This window comes from Panthera tigris, chromosome X, assembly GCF_018350195.1.
Source record: "Panthera tigris isolate Pti1 chromosome X, P.tigris_Pti1_mat1.1, whole genome shotgun sequence".
NCBI lineage: Eukaryota > Metazoa > Chordata > Mammalia > Carnivora > Felidae > Panthera > Panthera tigris.
Genome location: NC_056677.1, coordinates 39,070,997 through 39,097,088, shown reverse-complemented (window position 1 = coordinate 39,097,088; position 26,092 = coordinate 39,070,997). Strand labels below are relative to the sequence as shown.

At 35.9% G+C, this 26,092-nt stretch overlaps 1 protein-coding gene across 15 annotated transcripts in view; it reads right to left on the bottom strand.

The window, feature by feature from the left end:
* KDM6A (lysine demethylase 6A) overlaps positions 1 to 26,092 on the bottom strand; it is a 205,946-nt gene that overhangs the window by 123,887 nt on the left and 55,967 nt on the right. For 14 of the 15 annotated variants that reach the window (XM_042973853.1, XM_042973856.1, XM_042973858.1 and 11 more), the window contains one exon: positions 12,345 to 12,453. In XM_042973853.1, the coding sequence (XP_042829787.1) occupies positions 12,345 to 12,453 (109 nt within the window). Of the gene's footprint in view, positions 1 to 12,344; positions 12,454 to 14,556; positions 14,848 to 26,092 lie in introns of those variants that run through there. The other variant, XM_042973855.1, reaches the window with a different exon arrangement.

Genomic DNA, 26,092 nt, shown 5'->3' with positions numbered 1-26,092 from the left:
TTCTAAGAATGAGCAAGAGCTCAACCACCTCCAAGAGCAAAGGGAGTATTTCTTTTGCGATGCTTCCTTTCATATGATCAACAAAAAAATCCATCCCACAATTACCTTGCTCCAACTCAATTCTAAAACAGGGCATCACACAACCCTAAATCCCCAAGGCATAAAAGGCTTTGGGAGAAACTACAGTTCCTGTGGATCTAAAAACTCAGTGAGGGGGCACCTGGGTGGTTCAGTCAGTTAAGCATCCAACTTCGGCTCAGGTCACTCAGGTCACAATCTCACAGTTCATGGGTTCGAGCCCCGAGTCGGGCTCTGTGCTGACAGCTCAGAGCCTGGAGCCTGCTTCAGATTCTGTGTCTCCCTCTCTCTCTGCCCCTCCCCTGCTCATTCTCTTTCTCTCTCTTTCTCTCTCTCTCTCTCTCTCTCTCTCTCTCTCAGAAATAAACATTAAAAAAATTTTTTTAACTCAGTGAGGGGGTTTTAAAAAAAGTAAAATAAAAATTATATACACACATTAGAACTGGCAGTGAGAGCCCTTTTTAAAAAATTGATGAGCGGGGGCGCCTGAGTGGCTCAGTTGGTTGAGCATCCAATTTCGGCTCAGGTCATGATCTCACGGTTCATGAGTTCGAGCCCCGCGTCGGGCTCTGTGCTGACAGCTCAGAGCCTGGAGCCTGCTTCGGATTCTGTGTCCCCCTCGCTCCGCCCCACCCCTGCTTGTGCTCCGTCTCTGTCTTTCAAAAATGAATAAACATAAAAAAAATTGTTTAATCGATGAGCAATAAGTCATGGAGGGTGTGATGTACAGCATGGTTGACTAAGGTTAATAATACTGTACCACAAATTTGAAAGTTGATGGGTAAATCTTAAAAGTTCTTATCACAAGAAAAAAAAATTTTTTAATGTTCATTTATTTTGAGAGAGAGCATGCAGAGGAGGTGAGGAGGGCAGAGGGGAGGGGGACGGGAAGAGGGGGAGGGAGAGAAGGGGAGGGGGAGAGGGAAGGAGGGAGGGAGAATCCCAAGCAGGCTCCACTCCATCAGCACAGCGCCCAACATGGGGACTTGAGCTCATGAACTGTGAGATCATGACCGGAGCCAAAACCAAGAGTTGGACGCTTAACCGACTGAGCCACCCAGGCACCCCAAGAAAAAAACATTTATGTACAGTAATGGATGTTAACTACTTATTGTGATTTTGCAATGTATATATTGAACCATTATGCTGTACAGCATCTGAAACTAATGGTATACATCAAGTATACCTCAATTAAAAAAAGACTTGGATTTTTCAAATAAGATTTAACAAGTGCAATAAAATTTTACAATGATAAAAATGGAGGGAAATGGAAATTAGCATTTTCTAGAATTACATGTATAATGCTTCCATACTGTTTATCAGTAAACAGCCAAAATATATATGAATACAATCCAGAGAACTTTCTAAGCAAGTTCAAATTAGAGAAGCATTACCCAAAAACATCATTACATATCTGAATAAGTAACTTAAATAATGTTCATCTTTTGGCATAAAGATGATGCCAACCAACCTATCCTTGGAAGCACATCCAGTTTTGGTGAAAAGCGGACTGCAAATCATCCTGCATTTTCTAGTTGTTCACACATGATTTGTGCTAGTTCATAAAGGTCATTGATTAATGGTCTTCTAAAAAGAAAAGTAAACCAACTTATTTATCAAACTAGCTGGAAGAGAATAGTCAAACAAGGTTCATGTCCAGAGATCATCACTGATTTATAAAAGACAGTCATGGTTAAGGTATTCTCCCTCTACTGCTGGATGCGAACAACGAAGCATATATATCACCAAATGCCACCACAAAGGGAACTATGTTTAGTATGAAGCCCAGAGAAGAGAAACAAGTGGAAAGTAGCTGGATACTTCTAGACCTCAAACTAGGCCTAGTACACAACTCACCTATGAACTTCCAATTATGGGAGGTGATTAATGTGCTTATTATTTAAGCTAGAATCAGGTCTTTGCTTTTGAGTCTAAAAACATCCTAACCAACAGAAGTCCAAGTCTCTAGCAATTTTGTCCGGTCACCATGTCAAATCTGGACTGCCCTTTTAATGATGCTATAGAATCCCAACAACTTTGGGAGGTTGTATTTCCAATAACCTAATAATATATGTTACATGACTTCGTAAAATTCACATTTTAGAATTAGAGGAGCCCTTAAAGAGATAATATGGTATCTTCCAAAGTAACTGAAACTGAAGCCTACGTGACTATCAGTTGGGAGAAACATGGCATCTGTACTACAATATGATTAACCAAGAAATGAATATAAACCCTCAAATTCAAAGTCAACAAACTGCCAGCATAAATTTGTAAATCACCCATTTCCTTCCATGAGCATTTGTTACCTTTCCACTCATTTACACATTTCTCAACAATTATTACTTTACCCCATTAGACCTAGCATTCTATTCTAAGAAAAGATCTTAACATATTTTATGATTCCTGATCCAAATGAATCATTCAAACTCTGAAGACTATAAAAGTGCCCATCACCAGAGTCTCTCTAGTGAAATCCTTTTATTCAAAGCAAAGCCATCATTTCGAATCTCTAAGTCAGTTACTCTATCCACGAAAAAGAATTCCTAGTCCACTACAACTAGATTTTTCTAAAGTCCTTAATAGAGAATAAGGGGAATCATTTGTTTGGACATCCTTATAACGCTTAAACCTTTTTCACAATGACTGTAGCATGTATCTTACTAGGCTCTTACTTCCCTAAATCATCTCATCTTCACTTTGTGATCCCTGAGTTTTCCACCAGTTCAAGAAGTCCTTCTTCATCCCACTAGGCAATCTTTTTAACATTACTTCAGGCAAAACTTTTGTTTGCTTTTGCCACCTAACAAAGAGTCATGTGCCCAAAACAAATTAATATCAACTCGCTATCAACCAACTGCCAAAGCTCACATCTTTTTAATCCTGGGAAGCGACTTTATTTATGAACAAACTTCAAATTACTTTTGCATAATTTTGAGTTTTATTTCATTTTTAAATAAGCACATGTAGTCTTTTTAGATTAAAAAAAAGAAAAATATAATTTAAAAGATTATTTAAAAACTGGCAAAGTACTAACAAAGAAGCTAGGCCTGAAAAAAATAAAGACAAGAGAAAACAATGAGAAGCAAGTTAAATTTAACTATTATAACAACTTAAGTGTTCTTTAATCTTTCTCCCATGTTCATTATTTGGCCCTTGACCTCATGAAAACAGGAGAAGAGGAAGAAACAAGGAAATTTTCAAGGATAAAAGAATCACCTATACAGACGGGAAAAGGGTACTATACACAGTCATTTGTCCTTCATAGCCACGCTATATACATACCATTTTTCATACATGAAAATGATAAAATTAAATAATAATAATGGAAATAGCCCAAACTGGGAAAACGTTAAGGAAATAGGCAGCTTTTTCATTCTACTAGTGCTATAAGTATAAATTAGTAAAACTTTTTTGTAGCTTAATTTAGCACTCAAAAGTTTTAATAGTTAACCCTTGCACAACACAGTTGAAAATCCACATGGAACTTTCAACTCCCCAGAAACTTTACTAATAGCCTACTGTTGACTGAAAGCTTTAACATAAAGAGTCGATTAACATGTATTTTGCATGTTACATGTATTATATACTGTATTCTTAAAGTAAGCTAATGTTAAGAAAATGTTAATAAAATCCTAAGAGAAAATACATTTATAGTACTGCAGTGTATTTACTGAAAAAATTCCACATATAAATGTAGCTATGCAGTTCAAACACGTTTTTCAAGGGTGTGTGTGTGTGTGTGTGTGTGTGTGTGTGTGTGTGTGTGTGTACTGTTGCTCAGTAAAGCCTATGACATCAATGTATTCCTTCTAAAAATAAAAACAGATTTAGCTACAATGATAGACAATATACTGATGATGTTAATAGCAGAAAAGAAATAGTTTACACATCCAACAGAGAATTCTCCTACCTGTATGATAGACACTTATTCAGGAAACTGAAATGTTACAAAGTGTATTTTTGAGGTGGAGAAATTAACATGATACACAGGGTTAAAGAAAGTTACAGAGTTTAATTCAGTTTTCAAATATTGGAAATTTATTGTAATAGAAAAGTCTATAAAAGATAAGCATCAAAAATGTTTAAAAACAAGTGCCTCTAGATGATAAAAGACCAATGGGTCATTAAAGCATTCACGTAGTGTTTCATAAGTATTAAGTGGCTAACAGTGAGATACAGATGTGAACACATGGCTCCAGCTCTCAGGCTATTTAACTTTCATGGTTATGTATCTTATAATATTTTTCTTTAAACACCAAATATATTATTTGTGTAAATGTTAAAATAAATGTACTTGTGTTAAAATTAGGAGATGGTCAACATCATCAAAGGAGGGCTCCCAGGAAGGCAATAGGATGTAGTATGAAAGAAGCAGCTTTAGGTAAACCTGTGTTCTAATCCTGACCTCACCACTTACTAAGAGACTGTGACATTAAGCCTTTTTTTTTTTATTTCCTTTTATTTTTTTCATCATAACAAGTGTATACTCTTTAATCCCCATCACTGGGGAGCCTGGGTGGTTCAGTCGGTTAAGTGTCCAACTTCAGCTGTCATGATCTCGCAGTTTGTGGGTTTGAGCTCTGCGTCGGGCTCCGTGCTGAGAGCTCAGAGCCTGGAGCCTGCTTCAGATTCTGTGTCACCCTTTCTCTTTGCCCCTACCCTGTGTGTTCGTTCTCTCTCACTCTCTCTCTCTCCCACAAAAAAATAAGCATTAAAAAAAAGACTTAGTTATTTAAAACAAAAAAATCCCCATCAGCTATTTCACCCATCCCCCTACCCACCGGCCCTGTGATAGCCACCAGTTTGTTCTCTATAGTTAAGAGTCTGTTTCTTGGTTAGTTTGCCTCTCTCTTTTTTGTTCCCTTTTGCTCGTTTGTTTCTTAAATTCCACATGTGAGTGAAATCATATGGTATTTGTCTCTCTCTGATTGAATTAATTCACTCAGCATTATATACTCCCCTAGCTCGACCCATGCTGTTGCAATGTCAAGATTTCATTCCTTTTTTTTTTATAGCTGAATAATAAAATTCCAGTGTGTGTGTGTGTGTGTGTGTGTGTGTGTGTGTGCGCGCGCGCGCATGTGCATGTGTATACACACACACCACATCTTCTTTATCCATTCATCTATTGATGGACACTTGGGCTGCTTCCATAGTTTGACTATTATAAATATAGTTTGACTATCATAAATAATGTTGCAATAAACCTGGGGGCATATGTATCTCTTTGAGTTAGTGGGGTTTTTTTATTCTTTGGGTAAATACCCCATAGTGTGATTGCTAGATCGTAGGGTAGTTCTATTCTTAAATTTTTTTTTTTTAATATATGAAATTTATTGTCAAACTGGTTTCCATACAACACCCAGTGCTCATCCCAAAAGGTACCCTCCTCAATACCCATCACCCACCCTCCCCTCCCTCCCATCCCCCATCAACCTCAGTTTGTTCTCAGTTTTTAACAGTCTCTTATGCTTTGGCTTTCTCCCACTCTAACCTCTTTTTTTTTTTTTTTTTTTTTCTTCCTTCCCCTCCCCCATGGGTTTCTGTTAAGTTTCTCAGGATCCACCTAAGAGTGAAACCATATGGTATCTGTCTTTCTCTGTATGGCTTATTTCACTTAGCATCACACTCTCCAGTTCCATCCACGTTGCTACAAAAGGCCATATTCTTTCTCATTGCCACGTAGTATTCCATTGTGATTCTATTCTTAAATTTTTAAGGAACCTCTTACTGTTTTCTAGAATGGCTGCACCAGTTTGCATTCCAACCAACAACACACAAGAGTTCCTCTTTGTCCACATCCTTGCCAACACTTGTTATTTCTTGTCTTGTTGATTTTAGCCACTCTGACAGGTGTGAGGTGACTGCTCACTGTAGTTCTGATTTGCATTTCCCTGACAATGAGTGGATATCAAGCCATTTAATTCTAGTTAATTCTTTAGAGATCACAAGCAGCCTAAAGAGTTTTTCAATAAAAGAGTAAGGTGTAACTGAAGAATAAAGAGAGAAGTTCAAAGCTACAATAGAATCTGTTTGCAATTAAATAAAGAGAGCCGTATTTCCAGAGAAATGCAGTAGGGAGTAAAGAGGGTTAAGAAAGATTTACGACTTCGGCATGCTTGGAAATATTATGGTTTTGGGTTAAGACTGTCAAAACAAAACAAAGAGGGTGTGCCTGGTGACAAGTCCATATATGCAGCACAGGATAAAACGAAACAACAATGTAAGTTAAAGGTGACAGCCTTGCCAGAAAAAAAGGGAACCGCCTTCAGAGTTAGATGCTATAGAAATGCAAGGAAGGAAAAGATTTAAAATTCCGTCTATACTCCCAATATTAGGCTATGTACTAACTGCAGGCAGAACTCAGTATTTGTAGCCAGTGTATAACACTACAGGTTAGCTGCTAGTGGATGAGTCTGCGGGTCTGGAAGGAAACAAAGCTATGTCAGCTGTACTGACTGCCATCTTTAGGCCAGAACAGGCTGCAGTTGCCTAAAGAGTTCTTTGGTTTGTTTTGTTTTGTTACCTGAGGCTTGAATGAAAAATTTTTATTTATACCCTGGAATAAATGAGTATCTCAGAGAGCTTATATTAACTATTTCATTTCATATAAATGACTGATGTACTTAGCTCACTAGCACCTTTCGCCTTCTCAAATCCTGATTGCCTAAGACACATCTTTTCCCTTTTTCTTAAGTTTATTTGAAGAGAGAGAGAGAGTGTGTGGAGCAGGGGAGGGGCAGGGAGAGAAAGAATTCCAAGCAGGCTCTGCACTGCCAGCACAGAGCCCAATGCAGGGCTTGAACTCATGAACTGTGAGATCCTGACCTGAGCCGAAATCAAGAGTTGGATGCTTAACGGACTGAGCCACCCAGGCGCCCCCATCTTTTCCTTTTTATGCAGCATTAATACATATTAAATACATGTTAACATTTGAAAAGCCCTCTGAACAGCATCCACCACAACAGATCTTTGTTCCCACATCCCCCTCTCTCCACACGTTTGAAAAGATTTAATATTACAGATTCAAGCAGACAGAAAGTTGGAAAAGCAAAGAAACAATCCTTTTACCACTACATCAGCACCTTCAGAGGCCTTCAAGTCAAATTAATGCACATACTGAGATCTCAGACTTACTGCTTCCTTGTCATTATTAAATTAATATACTCCTCAAGGTCTTTAGTATCTCACATCTGGCTTACTACAAGAGACACCAACTATATGTCTTCTTTGTGTTCCCTTCAATGTGTTCTGCTACAGCTCTCTGGTTCTTGAAGCTACTATAACTTGTGCTTATTGCCTAGACACAGGCTTGTGACAGCCTGGGTTATGGTGACTATTTTGCTCCCTTCAGTATTTCTACAGTGCATTTTGTAATTCTAGGCCATGAGCAGACTGAGCAAAATCGGGGATTCCCAAATTTGCAATGAAAGGCGTGGAGGCACTGGTGATCTTTATATATTTTTATTTTATATTTATATATTTAAATATATATTATAATATATATATTTATATCACAGTTCAAAAACCACTCAATACACTAAAGTCGCGTGGAAAAATCGAGTGCAATGACTGTGAGTACAATGACAATGTGTGAGCAATCACCCCAACCGCAATGGGTTTTCAGAGAGATACGTAATATTCATTTTCTACGGATACTACACGGCCGTTTAGGTCAGTGCTTTGGGTTTTTATTTCATTTTATTTTACTATCTCAACACAAATTTTTACTGTATAGCAAACATATATACTATGCAAACTAATTCCCAATGATTCTCTAAGTGAAAGGAGTTTAAACAAAGCAGGTTCTTAAAAGAACCACAACCTTTAGTTCTAACAGCTACAACAATGAAGAGAAGCATGCAAGGATTAAAAAAACAAAAACAGTAATTTTTGAAGAAGCCAAACTCAACATCTATGACTGGAAAACATGCACTCTATGTTCTTATACTTCATATATCTTAGGATGGAGTATTGTCATTCCACCCAAGAAAGACAGAGAGAAGACAAAGAGAGCTCATCTACTCTGATTAAGACCTCTTCACATTAGCAACTCTTGGCTGGAAACTTGCCCTAGACATCTGTAACTGCTGAGCAACTAAAACCAAAATTTATTTTGACCACAAGTGACAGACAATGCAACAAAATGACAAACTACTTGAAGGAAGGAGGGAAGGGAGAGAAATCAATCCCTGGCAGGAATTTCAAAGAAAACCCCCAGCTCACCATGAACCATAAAGAAACTTAAAGTTTCAAGGTTTTCATGCTGATATCAGGAACGGGTAATTATTAGATCTCCTTCAACTGTTTTCCTTTAGGAATTCTTACTATCTCCCAAGTTTCTTACCTTATAATTTTGATGTGTGGTCTGAGGTAATTTGCTACTTAATTTTATAAATAACTTACTTAACTTAGTGATTATCATTTCCTATAATCTGCCACACATATTTACAGATACTTACGATTTCTATTAAACTGCTCCTAAGGTCCATCACATATATTCGCAAGAATATCTATGCTTGTCCTACAGCCCAGGGCTCTCTAGGATTCTTTTCCAACCCAAGGAAGAGAAATCACCGCCCCATCTCCATGGCTTAACACAGCCTGTCTGACAGCTCCATCAGCTCTTTGGTTGGGCAAAGGTTAACGGGTTAGCTTTGGGGTGAGGAGTGGCAAGGAGGTATGGTAGATGCAGCGAAAACCCATTCAAATCCTGCTTCAAGGAAGGAATACTGGGAGTCCTGCCCGCAGACAGCCTCCAGCAGTGAGCTGCCTTAGGTGCAGAGCCACCTTGCCCGAGATCACACTCCTTCCCAGGCTGGCCAGTATCCAATATCAAAAGGATGGAGTATAAAGGCCTGTTCACCTTGCCCCGAAGTTGGGATAGCTCTGAAGGGCCATTCTAGCTCCAAGGCTCCCCACGGACCTGGCCAAGGCTGTGACAGCTCAATTTCTCACCTCTGTCCACTCCTCCCTCTTCTCCAATCCAATCCTTTGTCCCCTACCTTCCACAGGTGCTGATCCTAAAGGCCCTCCTTACTAAATATCCTGAATGCTGAACTCCCTCCAGAGGAATCCAACCTGCAATAGGCCGTGTGCACTGAGCCTTCGTTTTCCTACAATAAGGATAAATTCTTAGAAGCCAAATGACCCAATCAGATGATCAAAATTGTTTTTAAAAATTAAAACTCTTCAAACAAATTGCGAACCAGAAAGGCTTTAAAAAAGTGTTTTAGAAAATCTTTTTTCCCTTCTGCTTCAAATTCATCTGACAAGACAGGAAATATCTTTTAATGAATAAATCCATAACAGTAATGATAATCAAAGTATACCATCTGCAGATCAGAAATTTTTAGGAATTCCTGTAAGACAGGAAGCAAGATGGGATCAGAATGACAAGTAAGGACAGAAAAAACACAGTCCAAAATGTACACAAAACAGATTCTACCATTCCGTACTGCAGAAGTAGAAGCAGTTTCTCACAAGGAACCCCAAGCTCAGAAAATTTCACACAAAGAAGAGGACTCAGGACTATAATTAAAGAACCGTCTTCAGAATAACAGGACCAGTAAGTCCCCCACATACATACACCTGAGGAGCTTATTCAACATGTTCGTTGCATGGTTCCTGTTTACTCCCTAAAAAGCCATGGTTTATAATCTCTTCTCCAAAATTAAGTGCCTATTTGGTTGGGGCCAGAGCTTCTCATCTCGTACTGGGTTCCAAAGAGAGGAGGAAGCAGCCCAAGGCAACAAATGTCTCCATAAACTGGTGGTGGTGGTGGTGGTGATGGAGTGTGGAGGGGCCTGCTAGAGACAGGCTCTACTTCTGGACTTACAGGAAGATGGTGAAGAGTGGACAGAAAGAATTCAACAATTAGTATATAGAAAGGAATTTTTTTTTAAATCTTGGAAACGTGGTCAATAAAGACTCAAGGAGGATTAAAAAAACATCAAGGAAACAGAAGCCATCAGCTTAAAATATTAAAATAGACTAAAATATTAAAATAGAAAAATATACCAATATACTGCGTCCACTGCCACCTTCTTCTCCTTCCTGTTACAAATCATTGACCTACTGCCTAGCTATCAATGGCCAGTTCATCTACATGACAGTAAATGGGTCTCAGAGTACCTCTTTTCCAGGACTTAAAATCCTCAAAGGTTATCATTCTCTTCTCCCATCTTATTAGATTACTCCTGCCAGCTAGTTTGCCAACAGTCTAGTTGCCACATGCCCCCACCTCACCTCCCAAAAAAGAAAAGAAAAAAAACCATCCAAAACAAATATTCCTAGACTCTTCATTACCTTCATAGCCAGACACTTTATAAATGGAAAATATAGCTAAGTTCATAGATTAATAAAGTTTATAAGCTACTATCTATCTATCTATCTGACAACAAAGCAGCAAGAACCTCTGTCCAATCCTCCACATACAAACCTAATTTTCAAGTCTAGGTCTGTTTATGTGCCTTCAAATTAGCATGCTCTCCAAGTACAAGATGTGGCATTAAAAATTTGTATTATACAGGATTTCTGTGTCTTTTGTAAAACAGTTTCCTTTAAATGAGTTACTAGCCTTAATTAAAATTAAAACATAGAGTGTTAAATAATGATTAATACCTAGGATCCTGAAGACATTTTCTAAGTACTAACCAGTTTCACAGAGCAATCCCCAAAACCTTCTATCTCTTGCTTTTCAGATTAGAAGACTGAAGCTCAGGGATATTTATATATATATTCCTTATATTATCCTTAACAGATTATATATATTATATATATTATATATAATATTATATAATTATTATATAATTATATTATATAATATTATATATAATATATTATATATTATTATATATTATATATTATATTATATTAATATATTATATATTAATAATATTATTATATAATATATATTATATACATATTATATATTATATTATTATAATATAATATTATATAATTATTATGTGATTAATAAATTATTAATATTATTAACATATATTTTAGGAATTTAGGAATTAATATATATTTTAGGAATTTAGGATTTTTAGGAATATATATTAATATATATTATATATTATCTATATTTATATATATTATATATATTATATATATTAATATATATTATAGATTATCTCTATATATAATCTATATAGATTATATATATATAATTATATATATATAATCTATATATAATCTATATAGATTATACATATATAATCTATATAGATTATGTATGTATAATCTATATAGATTATATATGTATAATCTATATATAATATATATAAAATCTGTTAAGGATAATGCCACTATAAACAATAGAGATGAGCTGGGAGAGAAGCCTAACTTCAAACCTCATATATTAACACCCGTGTCAAATAAAAATTGCATATTCGTTAGGAAAGTGTTCACCTGACCTAATAAAAAAGTGGCACAATAAAACATCAACATTAAACAGCAGTGATCCTTCGCTCCAGCCCTGAAACCTGCCAGTTGCTTTGCCCACTAAACACATACTATGTTTACTTCCTCTGCATTCAGATGTTTACTATCATCAGAAGGTTAAAACTTTCTGGTTTCTAAGGATACAATTTTTCTTTGCTATGGGTTCTGCCTTTGGTATTGGAGGAGTGGGTGGTATTTGGGGGTGCTTTATCTTCCTAAGTGAGTAATGATCTGCATCAGCAGCTTGGTACTATAAAAAGGACATATCTCGGGGGCTGCCTTCAGTCATTTAACTCACTTCTTACAGGAAAAAAACTTCAAATGAATAAAAAATGTGTTCTCTCCGGTGCTCAAGCTCATATGTAATCACCTCTCTGTGTTACTTACCTTTACAATAACATGACTACAGATCAGATTTTCATTTAAATATTTTCTAGCTAAAATGGAAGTTTCACAGCCAGGATAAAGAAGAGAAATACAGAGTCTCTGTTACTTCTCCAGAGTGTCCATCAATGGCTCACTTTCTACTATGGTAGAACCTTTAAAGGGCAGGGATTTTTTCCCAAAACAGAACAGAAGTGCACATATAGGTGGTTATCAGTTTAACTGGTCAACTTATTGATGATTTACATAGAGTTACATGAACTTTTCACATTTCTTCCCACCCCATTTTTCTTTCTCATTGTTTAGGATGTTCACAAGCTTACAACTTCTTAAAAGTAAAAATGATAGCTCCCTCAGTAGAGTACAAACAATTACAATTATTTTCAATACATATATAAGTCAAATAGTAATTAACAAGGGGAAAAAATTACCTTTTGGATAATCTTCCAATAAGAGGTTGAAGTGACCTAATTGACAAAAGAAATCAGACTCCACTTTTCCTTCAGCTTTTAAGATTAGAGATTCGTAGCAGCGAACAGCCTAGAAATAAAAAATACAAACATTTAAGAAGAAAAACCCTAAAATGTATTTCCTTCCTGAGATAATGCACATATCCTCCATTCAATCACCCAAGAAATCAATGTATTTCACTTCTACCTCAGACACAGTCCATGCAGCATTCCTTAGATACCTAAGTATTTATTAGAAGAGCCACTGGTTGTGGCATAAATACTTTTTTTACCTATAAAATACAAATAGTTGCCAGATAGGGAGCACTTTGATAACTTTACTCATAAGTTATAAATCTAAATTATTACTGTGGTCCTTGTTGCCATAAACAAATAATATCCATCTTTTGCGCAGATGGAAAGAACTTTATTCAATTATGTGAGAATTCACAGAATCTCCAGAGTAATAATAGCTATCATTAATACTGAACAGCTTTCTGTCATAACCTCTATCAGTTTAAGCTACCATGAACTGCCTTTGCGACGTCTTCTCATGATATACTTCAAACCCACTCCAACTCCGGTCTTTGGTCTTACCCTCACATACACTCATTATATACTCATTCTCACAATTTCTTCACCAGATTAAAAAAAGTAACATACTATGTTAAGGAGACTTTTTTTTTTTTTTTTTTTTTTTTTTTTTTGGTAATAAAGAAGACTGCAAGAGAAAATGAACGATGGAAAGAACAGACTTCTGGAATCCTGACAAATTCCAGTTGCCATTAGCTACAGGAGATCCTGGGGAACTTCTCTCTGACTCTCAGGTTTAGTAACAGAGGACTGACAAGAGGATTCAAATTAGAAGACTTCAATAAGGGTTTATCACAGTGCTTAGCACTCCACAGATAGTTAATAATTGTTTCTTTACTTTCTCGCCAGATAAGTAAAAGCTCTCTTTCAAGACTGTTTCAAGCTTTCCAACAGTGTCAAAATTTCCCTGTTAATGATTTACTCTACAATGTTATGTGCTATAAGGTGTCCTGGAGTCACTAAAGAAAAAGTATATGATTTCTCAAATCTCTGGGTACATTCCCAGGTTTGGCACCCACAAAGAAAAGAACCAGAATAGCTTCTGTTACCAAAAAATCCTTTCACTACCACTTCAAGAGCATTTGATGAGATAAGAAAATGTGATGTGGGACAAAGTAACCACTCAAAATCTCTTGATTTTTCCTCTCCTGTGAAATATAGGGCCTTTTGATGGAGAGTCTCAAAATGTCTATCCTAAAATTTACCTATGCAAAGCACATACGTAAATGTTCATCAAGTTTGGAGAAGCCATCCTAAACCAGGCAAATTCTGGGATGACTCTACTATCCTTAAAGCCTAACATTTACAAAAGGGCTATCTTCATTTCTTATTCCACTCTTAGCTATCTGCATGTGCATATGTACCAAATCACAATCACTAAAAACTAATCATTCTGCTTCCCTGTAATTAAGACTCTGAATGCTACACTGAAGTCTCAGAAATTACTATAATTTGGAGGCATGAAATCTCAAGATCCTCTTTATTTAAGTCATATATAATCCTATCTGGCAGATGGTTAAAAGTACAAAGATACAATTTACTTCAGTACTTTTTAATATCAGAAAAATTCATAAAATTATTGGGCTACACCATGACAATTCTTAATTTTACATTAAATGAGTGACTTTAAAGTAAAGAGTAACTGTAAATAAAGTACTCATTAAAATAGTTATTATCTTTTCTTCTTAAACTCTTAGTAAGCTATTTAGAAACTTTTTCTACTCCTCCCTGATAATTCCTTATGGCTGATCAGCATTAAATTTATGAGCAAATATGGCTCCATAGTGAAAAAAGGATTCAAGTTATAAGTCCAAAGAAATTTTCTTTAATGATCTAATAAGCAAACAGATGGCAACACTCTATACTCCCGTCCTATGGCCATACCTTGATGCCACTACCATGATCTACTGCCTTATCTTCCAGTGCCCACAAAACAAAGGAACACATCGAAAATGAATACCATACATAACTCTGATCATCGTGAAGCATAAAACCAGGTAAAAGCCAGAATGGACAGACTTTCAATTCGCCTACCCACCCATACACTCAGGCTTCACTATCAAGTTCATAATCATTTCCAACAAAGGCAGCATGTACCTACCAACAGATAGTGCTGGTCAAAGATGATGCTGACAGAGCCAAATATTGAATAAGATGAAGAGGAGCAAAAAGTCAGAACAAAGTTTCCAAGTGCCCGTGTCACCACTTCGTAGTGAAACCTCATGAATTTATTTGAAGTGTTTGAGGAAAACCCTGGCATTAGATACAGGCAAATACTAACAATTTTTTAAAAGCATTTAAAGGAAAATAACTGGGGATAATTTCCAATACTCCTAACTCATACAATAATCTAGAATGAAACACAGTATTTTTACAATAACATTTTTAGTCAAAAGGCTATACACCTAGAAGATCTATATAGATAGTTTAGATTTAGAACAAAGTTTAGATAGACTTCTATAAATCAAAAATATTGCCTGTTAAAATAGTTGCTTTTATATTCTTGCTGTTTTTACTTGAAGTATACGCAAGTAAAATCATCCCCATACAGTGTACACAGGGAAAAAAGGACTAGACTATAAAACAAATGTTAAAAATACAAAGTCATACAGAAACATTATTTATTTGTTCTTTTTACTTCTATTTCCTAGATTGTTTCATAATTAACCTCTACCATTTCTATTCTTATAAAAACCATTAAAAAATTATTATGCTTTCCTCTAGGAATCATCCTACCTCTAATGTGAGGATAGTCAGAAATTTTAATGAAAATCATTTCCATCTAGATCAGCACCATTCAATAGAGCACTTTCTACGATGATAAAAATGTTCTATAATCTGTCCTGCCCAATATACTATCCACTAGGCACATGTGGCTATTGAGCACTTGAACCATGGCTAGAAGTCAACAACTGAATTTTTAAATTATATCATTTTAATTTTTATTTCTCTTTAAATAGACATGTGGCTAATGGATAGTGTACAGCTGGATGATGTTTAAAGCTTAGAAACAAGTGAATATTTAATCCATATGCTAAATATTAAGAAAGTAAAATTTCTCATGTTCATAAATGAAAAGCCTGTAAAAATAATGGAGTTCACCGGGGATAAACAATGCTTTTCACAAAAATCTTTTACATCCTATGGATTCTTCTAGTTAGTGGCTTACACATCTATAATCCTTATCACCTACTGTAAAAAACAGTGAGAATGAGAATAAAGTTAATCATTAAATACTAGAATCAAAGAAGAGTAAACTAAAAACCTCCCAGCTAAGTACAGAATGTCAATATCTTCCTCCCATTACAGTATAATTTTCCACAATGTTCAACATAATTTGTGCTCAGTATCTGCTTTATATTTATTATCTGAAAAATCAGTTATCTCAGAACAGTGAGATTATTACTGCCCTCTATTTCTAAACCTTGACAGTTGAAGTTTAGAGCTCATTAAACACAGACCTGTAACCAATTTACTTTTTTAATGTTAACATTAAAAATTGCTTAAAAACTACAATCTTGTATGATAAACTTGGTCAGGGTCTAGCTAAAATACAACACTTGTTGTTTTTTGTGTTTTTTTTACATTTTTGAGAGAGAGACAGACAGACAGACAGAGCGAGCAGGAGAGGGGCAAAGAGAGAAGGAGACACAGAATCCGAAACAGGGTCCAGGCTCTGAGCTGTCAGCGCAGAGCCTGATGCGGGACTCGAACCCACGAACTGTGAGATCATGACCTGAGCCGAAAAAGTTGGACTTAAGCTTAACCCACTGAGCTACCCAGGCGCCCTGACACTTGTTAATATTTTAGAATTGCTAAATATAGGCAACTTTTAAACAAATGACTTTTTTTTTCCAATTTAAAAGATTAGCTAAAGTAGCTGGGACATACAAATTGTAGAGAAAATTAATGTAGATTTAAATACCCCAATGATTTTAAATGAACCAAAACTTTCAGGTTGAGTATAATAAAGATAAGCATGCAGTCTTGCACATAAGTCCTAAAAGCCAGCCAGAGATATACAAGATGGCTTGGCAGCCACCTGAGTACTTGAAAAAGATTAAGGGATTTAAGCAGACTACAGGTCAACATGTCATCCATGAAATACGGCTAGTAAAAAAGTACTCATGACCCTAATTAATAAAGCATATTATACAAATCAACACCAATGATCAGCTCGCCACAGTCTACCTACTCTGACCAGATCTCTAACATTATCGCCAGTTCTGAGTGCCACATTTTAACGGGTGGTAACTTATAGAGAGCTACAATTTTGGTGAAGAATGGAGGAACTATTGTACGAAAATTATTTTTTTTAAGTTTTTTAAAGTTTATTTATTTATCTTGAGAGAACAGGGAGAGAAAGGAGGAGAGAGAGAAAATCCCAAGCAGGCTCCACGCTGTCAGTGCAGAAGTTTAACTGAAGAGAACTATCAGGGATGCTAAAGCTTTACTCAAAAATTCAGAAAGCTGTCTGTTAGGAAATAAGATTAACTGCACTTTGGGTACTCCAAACATCAGACCAATGAATGGGTATAACTTATAAGCAAGTTTACTCCAGTTCAATCAGAAAAGAGGAAAACTTAAATATGCCAAAAATTAAATGTGCCATCTTTGGCTCATATCGATGCAAAGAAATAAAGCATAAATTACTAAGCTATCTTAGTGAAAGTTAGAAAAGAGACTTCTTACTTTGGAAACAATTCAAGAGCTGCATTTTTTAAAAAGATTCCTTGGGCTTCTATGATATAAACAAAGTATAATATTATATATAATACAAACCCACACACACACACACACACACACACACACGTGAGTGCATCTCTCCTGAATTAATTGCATGATTAGTTTATTTTACTTGAATTTCCATAATTAATTTCTAAATAAATACAGTATCCTGACGTGTTCCCTTCAAGCCCTAAAAATGTTTGCACTGTTAAAGCTGATATCGTTCCCAGAAATATGTCTCAAAAATAACGAGAATTCTTCCCTTTTCCAAACATTCAGCAATGCCTTTGCCTGGCTACTTCTCAAACACCTTACAAATCTTAAAGAGTTGAAACTACCTGAATCTAAATCATTTTTTGAAATTTCAACTCACATTTTTTAAATGAGGGAAACGTTGCACACTTAAAATGATAATCTTAAGAATTACTGATTCTTAATGACCTAGCTATTCCTGAACTGGTATATCAGACTTCCATACCTGTTTACTGTTGCTGAAAATTAAAATGTACATATCACCAATTCTAAAGGGTATACAGTAAAAAGTCTGTCTCCTAATCCTGATCCCAGCCAGACAATTCCCGTTCCCAGAAGCAACAAACATTAAAACTTTCCTACTTTATTCAAGGTGATTTTGTGCAGATGCAAGCTGATAGATTTTTCCCCACTTATATATACACATTGTTCTTCTGCAACTTGCTTCAGATTCTAGGTGTCCCTGATATCCTTTCTCTTCTTTCTCTGTTAAGAGAACCCCTAATTTAATTACACATATGTTTCTACAGAACAAATACTGGGATCCCCAGCCATCCTTGTGGGTGCAGTCTGAGGTTAAGTTCTGGCCAATGGCATACCAGGAAGGACATGCTCTCCTTCAACCCCCCCCCCCCCCACCGCTGGAATCACCTAGATGGCGGAAGCAAAAGCTGAGGATGGAGCAGAGGAAAGCAGAAGCCTAAATTTCTAGAACAGTGGAGTTGCAAAGAAGCCTGACACTGATGACTGTCTCTGAGAATTATTTTATTTAACAAATGAGTATGCAGCCCTCTTCCTTCCTTTAAAAGAAAGGCGGGGCGGGGGGGTGGGGCAAGGAACCTGGGTGGCTCAATTGGTTGAGCGTCCGACTCTTGATTTCAGCTCAGGTCATGATCTCATTGTCCTGAGATCGAGCCCTGCGTGGAGCTCCACGCTGGGCATGGAGTCTGCTTAAGATTCTCTCTCTGCACCTCTGCTATTCACATACATGTTCACTCGCTCTCTCCCTCCCTCCAAAAAATAATTTTTTTAAAAGAAGATAAATTTAAAAATCCCAGCCACCTAATGAAATAATCATTAATACATACAAAAAGGATAAAGGAAAAAGGAATCTAGTTAACTGTTACCCATACTTAACAATTTAGAGAAGATGCAAGAACGTACATGTTTGTTAATCTACCCTATCTCCCTCTCTCCAATTTTCAACTAATATACATCTTCTGCATCACAATAAAGGCAGTATAACAAAATTTAAGCACCTCAGTCTTGCTCCTGGATTTCTCAGCCTCTCTGGACCTACTGCTCTTCATTCAGTGGATGTGCTGGATACTAAAGAGTAAGCAAGCATCCTGCACGATGCTATCATGGCACCCTACATACCATTCTTTTCAAACAAACTATTGAAAATGCTTTGCTATTACAAAATATTCTTACAGAAATACACTACTGAAATCAAAACTAGATAACTTAGTAAGTTGCTCAAATAGCTAATATTAGAGGCCTTGATATGTACCAGGCATTATTCTAAGCACTTTACAAATATTTATTCACTGAATCCTCACAATGTCTATATGAAATAGGGAGACCCTACTTCATTGATAGGAAAACTGAGCCGCAAAGAAAGCAAATCCTGTGCTCAAGGTGATAGTTACCAAGTAGGATTCAAACAGTATCTGAGGTTACAGTACAGGGTAAGCAGTAAGGTGTTCAACTCAGACCATGCCTAAGGACCTAGAAGTCATTTCCAATATTAAGGACCCCATAAGCAGCTCTTCCTCTTACACTCCTACACACTAGCTCCCTCTACACCAAGCAGAAAAGCGTAAGATCGCCACTTCCTGCTCCCACCATGCCACAGGAAGACTTAGCCTCACAGTTCTTTACCAGATTTTCTCACTTTGCTTTACTTTAAATCATATGAAATGCAACAATTAAAAAAAAAAAAAAAAAAAAAAAGACACACAATCCAAACGAACAAAAACACCAAGTCCCCAAATTCAAAAGCCACCTTTGGCAGAAAAACACTACTGTTCATATATATATATATATATATATACCTATAAATATAAAAGGATAATACACCAATTCAGGCAACACATATAACATTTTCGAGATGAAGGCTTCACCCTACTTTTTTGTATCTTCTGCATTATATCTCCTTAGTTTATCTAGTGTTGTTATTGTCTCTTTCTAGTATATTTGGCAAAAAAAAAAAAAAAAGGCCAAATACAGCTGCAACAAAGCACACTAGGCTATCCTGTCTGATCTGTCAACAAGTTGCTGGATTACTACTAATTCTCCAGAGTTAGTAGGTTTTAACCTTTATCGTTGATGGCACGCAGACAAATGAATAAACTCTACATCAGCACGCATGTACAGACGTATACCCTCCCAGGGCCAGCATTAAATTTGAAAAAAGCTATTGTGTCAAAATGCCTATGTTATTTTCCAAATATTTCTTTTCTATATCATGCTAAATGTAACACCGTGTAGACAGGGCATAGTCAAGTTATTTATAAAGTTTCTTCAAATCAAGTATGTATATTAAGTTTTGAATAATCTTTAAAACGATGTATATTTTAAATTTGAAGGTAAGGAATATAGGAGACAGAATTTCAGCAGAGTGATTTCTATGACAAAAGCCCAAAGTAATCTTGTGATTTCCCATATAAAACAGTAGGCATTATAGCTTATATTTTACCTAATTTGCTTGCTACTCCATAGGGTCTATTATTTATCTAGAGGAAGACAGAGGCAATCTTATACGCAATCCCTGTCATTTCAGCTGTACACATTTATTTAAGATTTCCAAAAATATACAAAAAAGGAATAAAGCCATATACAACAAAATTAAGCAGACCAAATTTGCATAAAGGCAAAAAAAAAAAAAAAACCAAAACCTGTATCTATTATGCCTGCTATAACCTGGATACTTGCTATAATATATACAGTTCAAGTTAATATCTGTGGTTGTAAAGTATGCATTCATTTGTTTTATACACATTTCTAAAATAATAATAATAATAAATGCACATAAAAAGGACCAAACATTCCATTGGAGGAAAGAGCGGGGAGGAGCCATCGCATTTATCAGCATAAGCTCCACTGAACATCATCTGCTTTGAATTCTACAATTTTTTTAAGTTTATTTATTTTGAGAGAGAGACACAGACACACAGACACACAGACAGACAGAGAATCCCAAGCAGGCTCCACACTGTCAGCGCAAGGAGCCCGATGCAGGGCTTAAACTCACAAACCTCAAGATCGTGACCTGAGCTGAAGTCAGACGCTTAACTGACTGAGCTACCCATGTGCCCCTTAATTCTACAATGTCTAATAGGTAGTAAGCACTTCAATTTATTTACTAAATAAATGAACAATCCTTATAACTAGAGAATCTGCAACACAGTAAAGGCGCCTCCCCAAAGACAGCACTTTAAGAAAAAAACAAAAAAGCTTTTTAACCAGTCTGAATATACCCTTAGAGACTTTTCTCTATGCATATATTCAAATAGTTTATAAAACTGCACACAAAGATTTGTACTATTTCTTTAATTCAGTATTAACCGCTTACCATACCAAAACATAGATATATATCAAAATTAACACCTCATAGCATTTTACTGAACAGCTAAACCACAATTTGTTTCTACTGAAGAGAATCTGGTTGTTAACCAAGTTCTTCCTATTATTACCCAATGAACATAATTTGGACAATTTATATTTCTTTAGGATAAATTCCTCACAAACAGAAAGCACAATTTAGCTTTGATAATCCCACCAGCAAAGCAGAACCAATGTAATCTTCCACCAGCAATGCTCATTTTCAGTTCTTTGATTACTTTTTCCAAATATTTACTAACTGAGTTTATTACTTCTTTCATGAACTATTAACTTGTTTGTAGACTGTGCACATTTCTCTACTGGATTATGAACAGTTTTTCCTAAATGATTTGTCAGGTGCTATTTATATGTAAAAGACTTTTACATACAACGTTGTGGCAGAATATCCCTTCCCAGTATGCATTTGCCTTTGAATTCTTTACCAAGTTATTGATGTAAAAGGTTCCTATTTTCTCAAAACCAACCACCACTTCCTTTACAGTAGGTATGTTAGGCTCAAAATTAGAAAATCCCCAGCCCCTGACCTGATGAACCGTCACCAATATTTTCTTCTATTGTAAAGAAAGAACCTAGCTAATTACATTTTTCTTTCCTGTGTCATTTTGTACTGGCCCAGCATGATTCAGGATCTATAATTCCCTTCCTTTCTCATCAACGAAAAAACTTAACATGCAGCTCTGTTTCTGTGATTTATATTCTACATAGAATGCTTTCTAACACATGCACTGGGAATAGATTACCAGGAGTGCTGAATGAAAGAGAGGTAGCCTCAGCCTCTGGGGCTGCCAGGCAAAATCAGCCAAGGTGCCAGGGCAGCCTGAACCTCTCAGCCAGAGCCATTGTTTATGCACCATCACCCATCTTAAGCACCTTCAATAGTTTCTACTGGTCATGAGTGAGTACAAACTATTTTTCCATACAGGTCATAAAATGAAAAGGGTTGGGGTTTCAAGCAACCTGGACAACCACTCTGCAGAAAACTAAAAATGTCAAGACAACCAACTGTGGCAGTGGGAGTAAGACAAGGTTCTTAATGTGAAATTTCCCTAGTAAGAAAATTAATTAGGAAGAATGGGCTTGAGGGGTAAGGGGGATGAGAACTTGGGGGAGGGGGGTAGAGAGAGTGCTGAAACAATTTTTTGCACTGAGGACATCTGAAAGTGTGTGTGAACCTGAGTGCTGGGTTTAGAGGCCTCATTCAGGGGCAGAACACAAAGCTGGGGACCACCCAAGAAGAGGAGTCAAATAAGACACTCTCCCCATAACACTGAGACCTCAATGGGCTACACCTTCAACCTAAGTGTAAACTAAAATAGGATAATACAATTTTTAAATTTTTCTTTTAAAACTGGCATTGAAAGATGAGGAAAACTATCCATTCCATAATGGCAATGATTGGAGAGGAAAACCTCGAGTATTTGTAACCAAAACCCCAAATTCATTCGACCTGGGTAGAAGATAAAATCTTCAAGCAAGAATTTAACTACATGCAGTCCTCAACTAACAGCAATCCAAAGTATAGGCCCAAATCAAACACACTACTGTGACATCCCTGGCCTAAAAAGAATTTCTACAGCTCTGAAGTAAATTCTTTATATTCAAAACGTCACTAAACATGGAAAAAGAGCAGAGCAAAAAAAAAAAAAAAAAAAAAAAAAAAAAAAAAAAAAAAGGTGATCAATATGTGGATCTATTAAATGAATATTGCTTAATGCAATATATTAACCACAACAAAATGAAAATAGAATAAATATGCTAGCTAAGAATAAAAGATTGTTAGCAGGATGCCTGGATGGCTCAGCTGGTTAAGCATCCAACCTTGGTTCAGGTCATGATCTCTCAGTTTGTGAGTTTGAACCGCACATCGGGCTCGCTGCTGTCAGCACAGAGTCTGCTTCAGATCCTCGCCCACCCCGCCCTCGCCACGTACACGTGTGCTCTCTCTCAAAAATAAACATTTTTTAAAAAAGATTGTCAACACTTTTTATTACAGATTTATGCAATTTATTAACACATCTAAAATATAATATAAAAAAGATTTAGAGAAAAAAGACAGAGAAAGAAACACTACACAAATATAACCAAAAGAAAGTTGGCACTGTACCAGGTATCATGAATTACAATAACAATACAGAAATAAAGAGAATTGACACATAAATACAAGTATTTAGCAACAGACTAAAGAGCTCAGAAACACACCTTCATATATATGCAAACTTCTAACAAAACAGGCAAATAATAACCTAATCAAAAAATGATGGTGAGTCAAAAGACTATTTGTAAGAAGGAAGGAAAAAAAAAAGACATTAGACTTCTATATCCACACATACAAAAACCTATCCCACGAGTTAAAGACCTAAATGTAAGAGGCAAAGCTACCTAAACCTATAAGAAAACAGCAAAATGACTTTGATTTTCAGCATAGGCTAGGAATGCTTTAAACATAGACAAAAAAAAAAAAAAAATGCTAGTCATGAAAAAAAGGTTGATAAGATTAATTCAATGACATCAACGTTTGGGACTTTAGTTTATAACATACACACGCACGCACGCATACAAGTATAAAGGCAAGTCACAAACTGGGAAAATAACACTTTTCAACACATATGGTGAGAAAGCATCCACATTCAGAATATATAAAACTCCTAAGAATCAGTAACACTCAAAAGACTACTGAGGAAAATTTGGTCTGCCACTGTGATCTACAAACTGTTAAGAATGAGCAACACAGCAAAACACAAATTGTTGATTAATAAAGATCAGGGAACAAACAGTTGCATGACCCACTCCTTAGATATTTCACAAGGGTTCGTGTCTAAGAAACTACTAAAAGGTAACCCTACCCCAGCCTATCATAACAAATTTTTCCAGTATGACTTGAAAAGTTTTTAACTCAGAAATTGAAAGAATAAAAGTAATAAAAGTATCAAGCATATTCAATATCTCCTATTATTAGCAGCTCTTCTAAAAATTTGCTCCACTAATCTGAAAAAGTTCATCTAAACAATCAGTCCTTAAAGCACACTGTACCAGGAATCTGGAATTAAAAGAAAAATGCCTTAACACTAAATACTCATTTAAAATGTTTTTATGTAAAATATGAAAAGTGACCATCCAAAACACCATTTCAACTTAGTTTACATCTCTAGTAAGCTCATACTTAAGTTTCTATTTCTGGGTGGCTCAGTCGGTTAAACGTCCGACTTCAGCTCGGGTCATGATCTCATGGTTCGTGGGTTCAAGCCCACGCTGGGCTCTGTGCTGACAGCTTGGAGCGTAGAGTCTGCTTCAGATTCTGTGTCTCCCTCTCTCTCTGCCCTGCCCCTGCTCACGTGCTTGAGCACGCACCCTCTCTCAAAAATAAAAATAAATAAACATTAAAAACTTAAAAATAGATAAAAATAAATAAATTTCTATTTGAAATCAGTGAAATAAAGTATGAACCCATTAGTCTTAGGAAAAACCTTAAATCTAGTTTCTCTATGTAAGACATACATCCGAATTGCTAGAATGACATGTTTACTGACATTTTAATCTTCCACTCTATGAGGAATTTTGATGTTTAAAATTCTTAAGTCTTTGGACTTCTGCTTGCAGGCAAGATGAAGTGAAATGGACCAAATTTACTCCTGAATGAAATAACTTAAAAACAAGAGAAAATGTGTGAAACAAATGTTTTCAGACGTTGGATACTGGAGAATGCATAACCGTAATCTTTGAGGGTAGGAAAAAAAAGTATGTAAGCCCTAAAACTACCTCAAGCCTACTGCCTAGAAAGACTTTTCAGGCTGCAACACAAGCATAGAAAATTTTCTTGCCTGAATCAATGCAAGCTAGAATAAAACAGAACTTTACAGTTACTGAAAGGAAAGGAAAATAAATTTGCCAACTTACAATTCTATACTCAGCAAAACCATCTTGTAAAAAAAAGGTAAAAGTACACTTCTCTAGATACACAAAAGTTGAAAGAATTTAACACTAGCAGACCTACAATCTAAGAAATGTTAAAAAAAAAAATTCTCAGGCAGTAGGAAAGTTATACCAGATGAAAATCTTGATGCAGAACACAGAATAAAGACCATCAGAAATGGTAACTGTATGGACAATTACAAAAGACATTTTTCTTATTTTTTTAATATCTCCTTAAAACACAACTGACCCCCCCTCCAAAAATCAAGGTGGGGGGCCTCCTATCACTAATAAGCAAGTTTAACAAAGTCGCAAGATACAAGTTCAATATACAAAAAATAAATTGCATTTTTATGCCCTAACAATGAATAATTGGAAACAAAATTTTTAAATGCCATTTATAGTAGCTCCAAAAATATGAAATATGTACATATAATTCTAACAAAATATGTGTAGCAGAATCCGTATGCTGAAAACTACAAAACAGCGATGATTTATTCAAAGACCCAAATAAGTGCAGAAATCCTATGTTCATGAATTAGAAGATTCAATAGCATTAAAATAACTCTCCCTAAACTAATTTATAGATTTAATGCAATCCCGAACAAAATCCCATCAGGATTTGTCCGTAGATACAGATGAAGTGATCATAAAATCTAAATGTAAAAACAAAGAAACTAGAATAGTCAAAATAATTTTGGAAAAGAATGACGCTGAAGGACTCCTATGACCCAATTTTAAGGCCCATTATAAAGCTACAGAAATCAATCAAAACCATGAGATGCCATTACATATGTAACTGAATGGCTAAAAAATTTTTCTCACTTTACTGAGATATCACTGACATATAAACATCATGTTAAGTGTAAGGTTTACAATGTGATGATTTGATATACGTCTACATTGCGAAATGATTATCACAATAAGGTCAGCTGGCAAATCCATCACCTCATATGGTTATATGTGTAGTGAGAACACTTAAGATCTACTCACTCAGCAGCCAGCTCTCAAGAATACAATACAGTACTGTTAACTAAAATCACCAGGCTATACATTAGATTCCCCCCCAACTTACCCATCTTACAACTGAAGTTTTTACCTTTTGACCAACATCTCCCCTG